Source organism: Cephus cinctus, unplaced genomic scaffold (assembly GCF_000341935.2).
Source record: "Cephus cinctus unplaced genomic scaffold, Ccin1 Ccin1_scaffold0215, whole genome shotgun sequence".
Classification (NCBI taxonomy): Eukaryota; Metazoa; Arthropoda; class Insecta; order Hymenoptera; family Cephidae; genus Cephus; species Cephus cinctus.
Genome location: NW_014332933.1, coordinates 1455802 through 1468112, shown reverse-complemented (window position 1 = coordinate 1468112; position 12311 = coordinate 1455802). Strand labels below are relative to the sequence as shown.

Here is a 12311-nt window from a genome sequence, read left to right as displayed (position 1 = left end):
CTGTGTTATTTTAACGCATCCGTTTAGAGAAAGATAGAATGTATCAAGTAAAGTTTTTAAATGTAGCTGTACTGCTGCCTCCTCATCATTTCCGTTTGGCGCCAATATGTATAACGGCACGAGACTCACGCTTTGTTTGTACATTGCTGCTGTATTTCGTTGAAGTAATAAGTTTATTAAAAAACGAAGCAATTAGAGTAAAAATTATTAGGAACTCTCAAAATGAACCGAAACAAAAAGATGTTCGTAGTAAAGCGCGGTAAGTTCTTTTTTTGTTGTTAATTTTTTTATAAATCTATGATTCTTTATCATGCCTTTGTCCATGTCAGTGGTAAACATTTTCATAATCATTTATTTCAGATGGGCGCAAGGAGGATGTTCATTTTGATAAAATAACTCTAAGAATAGAAAAACAATGCTATGGTCTTGATATGGATTATATTGAACCAGTAAGAAAATTTTTGATATCAATAAGACTTGCTCTTATGGATAGTTTGTAAATTTATTTTGTACTGGTACTTTCATTCAGGCAGCAGTTACAGTTCAAGTTGTAAGTGGTCTTTACCCTGGAATAACAACAATGGAGTTGGATAATCTTGCTGCTGAAACTGCTGCTACCATGACTACAGAACATGCAGATTATGCGATATTAGCAGCTAGAATGGCAATATCAAATTTGCATAAGGAAACGAAAAAGAGTTTTAGTGGTGTGTACATATGCTCCTTAAATATATAAATAATATTATAATTATGCTTATAGAAAATTTATTAGATTATGACTATTACTTTCTATAGACTATTCAATATTCATTATAATATACATTTTTTGTTGCAGATGTTATGGCAGACTTGTATAACGTAGTGAATGCACACACTGGAAAGCCAAATCCAATGATCAGTGAAAAGCATTATGAAATTATTCAAAGGCATGCAGATATACTAAATTCAGTAATAGTATATGGACGCGACTTTGATTATAACTACTTTGGCTTTAAATCACTGGAAGAAAATTATCTTCTGAAAATCAATGGCAAAGTCGTTGAAAGACCCCAGCATATGATAATGAGAGTTGCTATTGCAATCCATGAAGATGCTATTGATAAAGTTATTGAGACTTATAATCTAATGTCTGAGCATCACTTTATTCACAGTCCATCTACGCTCTTCTATGCTTGCAGTCCAACACAACAAATATCTTGGTATATATTACACATAGTGTCGTCTAAACATGGCAGTAAATACATATGTTATATATTATATAGCAGAACCATATCACTATATCTATGTATTATAGTAATATAATATATTCTTAAATGTGTATAACTTCTAGCTGATTACAATTTTGATTACAGCTCCTTCTCACTGAGTATGAGTGGTGACAGTATTGAAGGTATTTTTGAAACTTTGACACAGTGTGCTATGATCTCAGGTTTTAGTGGAGAAATTGGACTTAATGTTCACTGCATCAGGGCTAGAGGCACTCGCATTGCTGGAACCAATGGAGAATCTAATGGTCTAGTTCCAATGCTTAGAGTTTATGATGCATCTGCTCAACAGGTTCGTCAAAGGAGTAGTAAAAGACTTACAGCAAATACAATATATGTCGAACCATGGCACGCAGATATAATGGAGTTTTTGGAACTTAAAAAAAACACAGGTAAGTAAAGATGATCTACAATATTATAAATTGTCGAACCATCTAAATAGATTATTATTAATATGTTCCTAACAGGAAAGGCCGAATATCGGGCAAAAAATTTGTCTTATGCATTATGGATTCCTGATCTATTTATGAAGCGTGTTATGGATAACGGCACTTGGAGCTTAATGTGTCCTCATGATTGTCCAGGTCTCTTCGACTCCTGGGGCGATGATTTTGATGCCCTTTATTCAAAGTTCGTATAAAATTTTGTTCTCGTGCTTAGAATTTTTTATTAGCATCGATTTTTTCTCATTAGGTACGAAATTGAAAAACGTTATAAGCGTCAGTTACCTGCTCGGGATGTATGGTCCTCAATATTAAAAGCTCAGGTAGAAACAGGCTTACCTCATATGTTATACAAGGATCATTGTAATCGAAAGTCCAATCAGCAAAACTTGGGAACAATTAAAGGAGGCAATTTCTCTGCTGATATTATACAATATTCAAGCGCTAACGAAATAGCAGTCTGTAGTTTAGCATCGATAGCTGTAAATAAGTTTGTTAATACTGCAGAGAAGACATATGATTTTGAAAAGCTAAAGAACATTACAAAAACTGTAACACGAAATTTAAACAAACTTATCGATGCTAATTGGTATCCTGAATATATTTCTGAAGCAAAAATATCACATTTGCGCAATAGGCCCATAGGTACTTATCATATGAATAATTATATATTAAGAATTATATCGAAAATACATATAAATTTCGTTTTTCAAATGTATATGTACAGGTATCGGAATACAAGGTTTAGCAGATGCATTTTGTTTGATGCGCTATCCATTTCAGAGCGAAGATGCTCAAAAACTTAATATTCAAATTTTTGAAACTTTATATTATGCTGCCTTGGAAGCAAGTTGTGAACTTGCTCAAGAAGAAGGGTCATATCCATCCTACGATGGATGTCCTGTTAGTAGAGGAGTAAGTATGTAGAGCTGTGATTAAAAAATGAGAAATGAGATAAAGACAAAGTACATCACTAATTTATGAATTATTTTGTAATCAGATATTGCAATATGACATGTGGAATGTCAAACCATCTAACTTATGGGACTGGGCAGCTCTCAAGGAGAAAATTTCCGAGCATGGGATTCGTAATTCTTTACTCATTGCATCAACTCCTACATCGCCAACTGCTGAAATTTTAGGAAATAGCGAATCAATTGAACCTTATATAAGCAACATGTATGTAAGGAAAACATTCTCTAAAGAATTTCAATTCATAAATCCTCATCTGTTGAGAGATCTGACTGAGAGAAATCTCTGGAGTGCAGACATGAAGAATGAAATCGTTGCTAATTACGGTTCAATTCAAGTTAGTAAATTACAAGATTTCCACGCTAACCATTACTGTTCGTTTGCGCGAACAACGAGCAAAGTATTTTTGTGAAAATTCATCTATACATTTTTCTTTGTAGAATATCGAAGAAATTCCTGAAGAGTTGAAGAGTTTATATAAAACGACATGGGAAATACCGCAGAAAATTATCTTAAAAATGGCCTGTGATCGTGGAGCTTTTGTTGATCATTCACAATCTGTGAATATTCACATGGCAAACCCCACAGTAGATAAACTCACATCGATGCATTTCTATGGTTGGAAAATGGTAATTCATTCAAGAATTTAGGGCCGGTTCCCCAAACAAGGTTTATTGTTTAAACCCGGTTTATCATCAGAATGCAAGTATCTGATTGACTAATCGAGAGGTTAAACAGAAATTAAGAAATAAACCTTGTTTGTAGAACTGGCCTTTGGTCGTGTAAAAATTTATTAATTCTCATTCCTTGGATCTTAATACAATCTTGACATCTCACAACTTTACAGGGTTTGAAAACGGGAATGTACTATTTGCACACAAAACCGGCTGCAAATTCAATTCAATTTTCATTTGAAAAATTGTCATTGCAATCGGGTAAGTCTGCTTCCCATAAGAAAAGCGAAAGGCTGCAATCACCATTAAAATTAGAAACAATTGTGAAAGAAGAAGAAGAAGAAGCAGAATCAGAAGAACAATGTGATGAAGAATCCAACACGTAGCTTTAGCATGTTCAAGAGAAAATGGTGATACATGTATGGCTTGTGGATCTTAAACTGAACCTATATTCGATATGGAAATCACTTTGGCAACGTTTGAATTTATTATTTTTGTATGGATATAATGAAAATATTTTTTAAAAAATTTGAATTTCCCCTTTTTATAAATAACCGATCAACTGCCATCTAATGGCTACTGATATACCTATATAACTTGTGTTATCAAAGTAAACTCAGTCGGCAATATATCTATGTAACGATATACATGATCTCCACTGTGCGAGTTTCTTCCCTGCATATATATATAACGCAGCCTTAACCTGAATCAAAGATGCTGTGCAGAAGATTTATTTTTAATTTTACAAAATATCACAAAAATTTAATGTGTTTACGTACCTTATACTTATTTCGACCAGAGTATCAATATTTAGAAAGGAATAAGCAGCAAACAGCATTGAGTGATTGTTTATTTTTTAATAATCATCAAAACTTTTCTATGGTTAAAAGATTCAAATATAACAGAAGAAAATCAACGGTGCAGGTAATTTTTTTATTAATAATATCGTAATAAGCATACTGCTCTTCTACTTTAGATTCTACTTTCTTGGATGTATACACAATACAAAAAATGTAACCATCATTACGTTGGAAGTTCATGTACAATGTTATGCAGGAAAGAGATGATGATGACGATGATGATGAAGAATCTGGCAATGATATGGCTGATATGCCACGCGATAAAAGCACTAAAATTATCTCAACCAAAGTAGCATCCATGCGATTAGACTTAATTGTAAAAGCTGGACTTTCTATAGCACGCAAGTACGGATTGTTCTATGCAATAGAATCAACTATATGAATGGTTATATGCATTAAAAAGAATCATTTGCATATTAAATACCTGTATACTGGATATATTTTTTCAAATTTTTTAGTAAAGTGGAACTACTCTTCTACCAAAGTAGAATACGATATAATGGTCAAAGGGTTCTTAAGAAAAGCATTAACGTAAGCGTGAAAATACCTTAAACAATTAACACAAGTTATTGAGAATAGTGTAATAATTCTAGGTTCATGTTGGTGACGAAGTTGATGTGATCAAAGGACCCAGTCCAAATAATCCCAAGTTTCTTATAGTAGCCCGAATTGTAATACTATCAGCATCAGGTGCTGAAGATGGTATTAAAGTAAAACTATCAAGGGATAAATCCTTATTAATAGAAAATTATAACGATCCATGGAAGGTTCCTGCAAATACAGCACTTAATGAATAACACTAACAAAATCATTCTTGTAGAAAATAAATTTGTAATATAAAAGTGTTTATATGTAAAAAATTTACTCAATTTGTATAGATTATCGTGATAGAACCTCATTTTATTTCACTGTTTGAACTTCTTATCAACAAAAATAATCTTAAGTATCGGTACACATGGACATCACATTACAAAGTTGTACTTGACTTATGCAATTAAGCATAGAATCTCTCTATGGATACATAAACCTTCTGTAACATGATCATCCAATATTAAATGCAATCGGATATAAACATCAGGTTAAAATTAACTTAGAATATCATTCATATAAACATTAAAATATATTCATGAAAATATTGACCTAGCTATCAGCATATAAATGCACATTAGTCAGTATATCAATGACTAACAAGACACTTTTCTCTTATGGTATAGTGCAGTTCTTATCTATCCTGTAAGGGTGCAGTCATTCAATGATAACAACTTTATACATAAATTATTTTTTGGCACTAAAGGTGAAAATGAATGATAAAAAAAAACTTGTATATTTTACACTTGACACTTTTGGTCAAATTACGTACGATTAAAAAAAAAAACGATTATGAATTAAATATTTGACCCAAAATGTGAATTAAAATATTTCAAAACCATACAATATTGACTTTCTCGATATACATAATTCTACTCAAAGTCTTATAAGTAGACACATGAATTACGTGAAACGTGTTTACAACGACTACATGAAAGATTATACCTTAATGAGATATTATTTGGATATTATTGCAGTTCATGTGAGTTTAATCCGGCTAGTGTTCTTCGCGTTGTGGTTGTAGAATTATCAAAAAATAGAATGTGCCACCGATTTTGTTTAAAATATGTAATGTATAGACATATGAATGACATTTTTAACGTAAAGGAAACCGAGATTTACAATGAGTGAGCTTTCTTATTGCGCGTTGAACAACAGCATAAATTTCTAAATTCTTTTTTCTACATTGTTAGCATACAAAATTTGTCTGTGAAGCCTCTACTTACATATAGACTAAACTTACATCGTGGCTACATACTAGACAGTCTATCGATTCCTTGTTATACCGATATGATCTGTAATTGAAATCCATCAACGCAAATAATATAATAACTTACGTATCACCTAAAAGAAGTATACTATGAGATGTCTCAAATCAAAGCTATGGTCTTCACGACCGCAACGTAAATCAGAAAGCAAAATTGGGTGAATTTGTTGAATTAATATAAAATAGGACAATGTAGCATATCAAAACAAATGCGTATACATAGATATCGCAATTAAATTATTTTTTTCTGAAGATCTCTAGTATTTTTAAACAACTAAAACTGCCTTAGTCAGTGTTTTAGACACTTACACATTAATAATTAATCATACTACATAGTTCTACACTCCCACTAGCAAGATCAATGATCTCTTTTCAATGACCAAGCGACATCAATAAAGACCAAAGTCCATTCTGCACAATTATCTCTAAGTTTTCAAAGCACAGTAAACATTTTAATTTATTACGTATCATTTTGATATCAAGAAGAAAGAAACGAAAGACAAATATGCTCATCCCAACTAACACATTAAGTAGTAGAAGGATAAGTTACGAATAGTACATGCCATTAAAGACGTTCATTTTCTTCATTTTCCTCGGCAGTTTCGCTTTCCTTAGTGTTTATAGCTGTCATTTGTTTCTCTTCGTCAGGATCCTGGATGCCTGGATTCGCCTTACTATAATCATTCCATGGTTGAATGTTGGCCGAACCAAATATCCAGAATAATATAGTAGCAGATGTGAATACTGCTGCCGAGATCCAGAACATCACTCGCCATTCTTCAATGCCGTTCTACGAGCAAGAAGTTGATTTAAGGACAATTCTGATTCAATCACTATATACACTTCCTGTGTTGCATTCAGAGAAACTTACCCTTTCATTAGTAAGGGCACCGATAATTGGTGGGATAATAAATCCAGGGAAGCTGCCAAAGGTATTCATGATTCCATATAATGATCCAGCATAATTAGGAGCAAGATCTTGATGATTCTGCAAACTGGTCTGACAAGCAGCTCCATTTAATGCTAAAGCAACGATTAGCATCACCATTGCAACAACAGCGTTGCAGCCAGCATAAGTCATCACTACCAGTGCAATGGCAGGTCCCATATGAGCTTCAATAATAAATCATATATTGACATTGAGATAGATGCCAAACGTTAATTTCTTTAATGTAATTTTGAATAAAATTTTAAATTGTAATCACTTAGATAATATACTTACAAAAAATCATGAAAGTTCTACGGATCCATCCTACTGTTAATATTTTCTTTCTGCGTACATAATCACCAGCTGCTGCAAATAGAACACCAGCACCAAGTCTAGCAATGTAGGGCAAACCCGTGATGGCACCACCCTGGAAATCCATCATAGATTATGATCTAACATATGCAAATAATGACGCTGTGGAGTTAACAAGGATACAATTTTCCATGGGATTGATAGATTTATCACAAACAGAAATAGTCATCCGTTTGATTTACGATAATACGTTTGCTACTATGCTTGGTCTACTTATTATCCAATTTCAATACTGTTCTTTAATAATAATAACAGAAAACTTACAGACTTCATATTGAATCCAAGAACCTCTAGAGTATACTTGGGTCCGTTTGTAGAAATGAAGTATATTCCCCACATATTAGCAAAGTGAGCCCATAGTAGCACCAAGAATGGCGCTGAAGTCATCATAGCTTTAACCGGAAGTTTTACCTGAAGATACAAACAAAGAAATTATTAATCATAACATAAATCGTACCGTGTAAATGTCCATTAACTCGATTTAGTAAAAGTTAAAAGGAAATCACCTTCTGTTTAGTAACGGATGTTCCAATTTGTTCCTTAATGTAAATCTTTTCCTTTTCCGTGATGTTTGGATGAACATCAGGAGTATCATATATCAAGTAAACCCAAAGGGCATAGAAAATAAGCATAAGACCGCTAGTAGTATAATAAGCAGATTTCCATCCAAAATATTCTATTACTTGACCGCAAAGGGTAAACGTGACTACAGTACCAAACGGTCCACCTTAGAGTAAGAAAGAGAAACTTATGTAATTATATATTTTCAATGCAAGGTAATAACGAGAAAATATCTTTTAAACTAACTGAATATTTCAGGCAATTAAAAAACCAAATAAGCTCGACCTTGTAATCCAATAAAACAGTTTTATCAGATTGGGTATGAAATATGAACCTGCATGTACAAATAACATTAAGTAACTAAACGCGTAGAGCATTTGATATTTAGAAATTTCAATTAAATGTATCCTAATGAAGCCTAAGATTGATGATTTATCAGTAAAGATTAACATTATATCATAATTTTATTAATGATCAAGTATTTGTATAGTTTACCTTGCATAGTCCAAACGAACATCCCCTTTTCACTGGGGGGTACCCATCTGGCAATCATAGCATGAAGGGCGGGATAGACAGCACCCTAAACATATATAAAATTAATAAAAATAAATCGAATAGACATTAAATTACGGCTGGGTATATTGTCCTTGGCTTTGAACAGAGAATTGCTACAATTTAATAACATTCATGCACGACGTCTTTCAAAATAGATTATTATCCCCATTAGTCGTTAACGCTCATCACTGGACATATTCATCGTGAGGCTTTGGGCAGTAGAAAAAAGATTATTTAGGCTGCTTGAGGACAGCTCTGACGGTCAATATTACGAATGTGATATTAATAATCATCAAGTTATGATATTACGATAAAGGAAACTTACTCCAAAAAATCCCATAAGGAAACGTAATGCAAACACGAAGCCATAGTGCAATCTAGAAGCCCAGGGCATCAGAAGATTTAATACAGCTGGTATAAGAGTGGCAAACCTGTATTAAAAAAAAATAAAGATTAACAATTTCCATGTGCGTAATATATTTCATGAAATAAAATAATGTAATTTCAAGAAAAATGAATTTATATATAATTCAACCTACGCTACGACTTTGGTACCGCCATACTTTTCGGCCAGCATACCGGCAGGTATACTTGCTGGCAAGACACCATAAAAGTATCCAGAAAGAAGGAGACCCTGAATATTTTGATCCCATTCGTATCGTTCACCATACTGTGGATCAAAAAGAAAAACATTATTACTATTGTTCCACATAGATGCAAACAGTTGTTATCATTAAACCACCATACTTCTATCACAATAAAAGTAATATACATCACTAGCTCTGTTTACCGTATATCTTTGCCCGTATCTTCATCTATTGAACCCAGCATACATATATGAAAGAGCATGAATGTCTCTTTAATGAGACTGATGAATAAAAATTCTCACAAACACATAATGTAATTCAAAGTATCAAGTGATAAGACTTACATCTGGAAGTCCTTTATATGTCTCGTTTGTTGTAGAATTAAGAAATGTTGGTGCAGCACAGGCTGGTCCCACATGCCCATTCTTTTTAGATGCACTAACCATAGCCACAATGGTGATGGATAAATTCGTACGAATAAAGTACGAGAACATACAAGCCAGGAACATCATGACTCCCAGGATAGCTCTACGAGGTATCCGCTCTGTAAATGAAATTATATTGCATTACTTTACCAATGAATGATAAATAACTGCATAAAAGAAATAACATAAACGGTCCTTTCTGATAGGTAGAGTTGAATAGCAGGAAATAAAATTAGTTATGTAACATATGAATCTAAGTATAACGTTAGCACTAGTAAGATGTAATTTTAGTTTCGTGATCGCGCGTTGCCGTTAAAAACTATCAGGTGATATTTTTAAATAGACATTTTTTATTACACACAATCCGTAGAAAATTAAATTTAGCGTTAGCAAGTATTTCTCAAAGCTAAAAACGATTTCTTTCGTGATAATCAGGATTTCACTACTTATTAACAAAAATCCAGTATACGTTTATCGAGATTATGCGTGATAAGAATTTATCTGTTGCGCTGAATATCAAAATATAGTTAATTTGATTAATACTCATGATTTCCAGATGGAAGCCACGTCTGTGTTCAGCTTCGTGCCGACGTTTCGCAAATGTTTCAGTCTGCATCTTCAGGGCTGGTAGGCTCCGATACAGTATCGGAAATGTTTCAGTCTGCACGAAGCTGAACACAGACGCGGCTTCCATCCGGAAACCATGAGTATTAATGATAATATTGGCGGCGAAAGCCTAAAATCTCAAATAGTTAATTTGGTACATCCAAGATGATATAACGATTTTAATAAGCAAAGAAATTTAAGCCGCATCCACTTGGCATAATCTATAGGATTTTGATACATTACTAAATCCTAAGCTTATCGATAATGATGCGTGGCGATAAAACTGACAAAATATAAAATGATAATTTCTTCGTGTGTTTAATACACATTTGTCATTCTTATTTTTACCTTTCTTAAAACGCTTGTATGACGTAATTGAAATTATAGACGGCGCCTTCAATTAAACAAATTTTTAATTATACACATAGTGCCGCCAAAAGATATATTATTTACGACCAAAACTCATATACTTCGACACGAGTCAAATTAACTATCTCGGTATACATATACAGAAATCTAAATCACTTAAAATACTTGAAAAATTATTCGAATAACAGAATTAAGACAGCCCACTCGAACTTAATAGACGTGACAATAAAAAATCAAAGTAATATAATCCTTGTTGCCTTTGGTTCCCTTTATCACTAAGTTTCACTTGAAATGTTGATAAATATCTCATATTTGGTAAATCATAATAACATTGCACTGTTATATTGTCGGAAAAGTTTTTTTTTTCAATTTAAATTGCATCCTGATCCAACAGGTTCTGTTGATAAAATAAGAAAGAATGGTTATGAAACTCTAATATGCTGCGCGGCCTTGGTAATCATGACATTAAGATATTACCTAGACGTAGCTATAATTATAGCAAGATAAGAAACATAAGACAAAATCGTAAAATTATAACGGAGTTTCATTTCACATAGTTGAATACGTAACAGACACGCAAGAATAATACAAATGCCGAAGTCAAGGATGCATTTAAAAAAGATCAACCAGGGTCAATAGTGCATCAATTTCACGAAGGAAAAGTGTACCTCGTGTCAAATTCAGTATATTTCTTTAAATACGTCGTGGGATAAAATGACGAGTTAATTGATTTTGAAACACGCGTCAATTTACTTCGCGATGATATGGCGTCCCTGTAACCTGACAGGAAATACATATGTCTGCGTAGATACAAGTATTGATCTACGTAGAGAGCTAGAAAATGCAATAATATTCGCCTACGCAGATTCTAAGTCTCTTTTGGTAAGTTAAACAATGAAGCCAATGCGTTCGTGATTTGTTTGTTGCACATTTTGTTCACAATTATCTTACAGGCATGTGGATTCAACTTATTGTGAGTGAAAATTGCAAATACCAAACTCATTACGTGAAAAACGTTTGGCTAAATAATGAAAACGGTAAGGTAGTTCATGGCATATTTATAAATATTACGTAACGTATCATGTATCGGCACGTCTATCGTGGCACGTAAGGTCGAATGTCAATGGAGATACAAGTGACGTAACTTTTGTCACGTATCACCGCGTGGTGACCGCTTTAACGATAGTCGAGTATAAATTATCAAAATCGAGCAAAATCAATTGACCGAGAGGAACGTATGATTTTGAGTGATGTGATAATAACATTTTTTTTTTAAGTATCACGAATTCGGGAGGTCACCTTGGTTCAAAGGTCATGAAAGTCAGCAACGAAGGGTAGAATATAGATTTTTTCGCAGGCAAACCCACGTGCTGCTTTACTACGGATTTACAACGATGCATTGTTACATTTAAAAAATGCCGAGTCTTACGCATGAACTTTATAACGTTTTATGGATACAGTAATAAATTAAAAAATGAGACGTAATAATAAATACAAATTGTTACTAAGAAAGTACAGAAAAAAGATTTAAGCGTACGTTAGTAACAACGTACATTTATTAATTTAATCAGTGACCAATACTAATACCCATCGCGAGTGCTGCATTATGCAAACTTGAAATAACAAAATAATACAAAGTCTAAGGGAAAGGAAGTGACGAGGTCTGAAAAGAGTGAGTATAAACCAGAAGTCACCTGGACTCCAATATTGTCACTACGTTCCCGGGGGATAAACCGTCTCGTCAGTATCAGTAAATACATAATCTATCGCGTAGAAGGTACTCAGATGTACGATCGAACTATGCCCTCAAAGAAACCTCAAGGGTTTTTTAAACATTTA

General features: G+C 33.3%; 2 protein-coding genes and 1 pseudogene across 2 annotated transcripts; 2 read left to right on the top strand and 1 right to left on the bottom strand.

The window, feature by feature from the left end:
• Positions 1–86: 86 nt before the first annotated feature.
• LOC107265240 lies at positions 87–3882 on the top strand (annotated as a pseudogene).
• A 150-nt stretch (positions 3883–4032) lies between these two features.
• Positions 4033–5078, top strand: LOC107265241 (uncharacterized protein C6orf203 homolog). The gene is made up of 4 exons (XM_015734503.2): positions 4033–4278; positions 4411–4559; positions 4673–4745; positions 4808–5078. Exons 1-4 carry the CDS (start codon positions 4069–4071, stop codon positions 5009–5011), a joined length of 636 nt encoding a protein of 211 aa, XP_015589989.1. The 5' UTR covers positions 4033–4068; the 3' UTR covers positions 5012–5078.
• Positions 5079–6634: 1556 nt separating this feature from the next.
• LOC107264987 (sialin) lies at positions 6635–10113 on the bottom strand. The gene is made up of 10 exons (XM_015733862.1): positions 10041–10113; positions 9417–9616; positions 9025–9155; positions 8811–8916; positions 8426–8510; positions 7876–8096; positions 7634–7780; positions 7292–7424; positions 6941–7182; positions 6635–6859 (listed from the first exon to the last, which is right to left on the bottom strand). Exons 1-10 carry the CDS (start codon positions 10111–10113, stop codon positions 6635–6637), a joined length of 1563 nt encoding a protein of 520 aa, XP_015589348.1.
• Between the last annotated feature and the right edge of the window lie 2198 nt (positions 10114–12311).

What these genes read in the sequence shown, in the direction of transcription:
- LOC107265241 (XM_015734503.2), top strand. Translation starts at nt 4,069, where the DNA reads ATGCTGTGCAGAAGATTTATTTTTAATTTTACAAAATATCACAAAAAT. An exon ending in GAAGAAAATCAACGGTGCAG is followed by an intron (nt 4,279 to 4,410) that starts GTAATTTTTTTA and finishes AATGTTATGCAG; the next exon opens with GAAAGAGATGATGATGACGA. An exon ending in GGACTTTCTATAGCACGCAA is followed by an intron (nt 4,560 to 4,672) that starts GTACGGATTGTT and finishes CAAATTTTTTAG; the next exon opens with TAAAGTGGAACTACTCTTCT.
- LOC107264987 (XM_015733862.1), bottom strand. Translation starts at nt 10,113, where the DNA reads ATGCAGACTGAAACATTTGCGAAACGTCGGCACGAAGCTGAACACAGA. An exon ending in GGCGGTACCAAAGTCGTAGC is followed by an intron (nt 8,917 to 9,024) that starts GTAGGTTGAATT and finishes TTTTTAATACAG; the next exon opens with GTTTGCCACTCTTATACCAG. An exon ending in GTTCGTTTGGACTATGCAAG is followed by an intron (nt 8,097 to 8,425) that starts GTAAACTATACA and finishes TCTTACTCTAAG; the next exon opens with GTGGACCGTTTGGTACTGTA.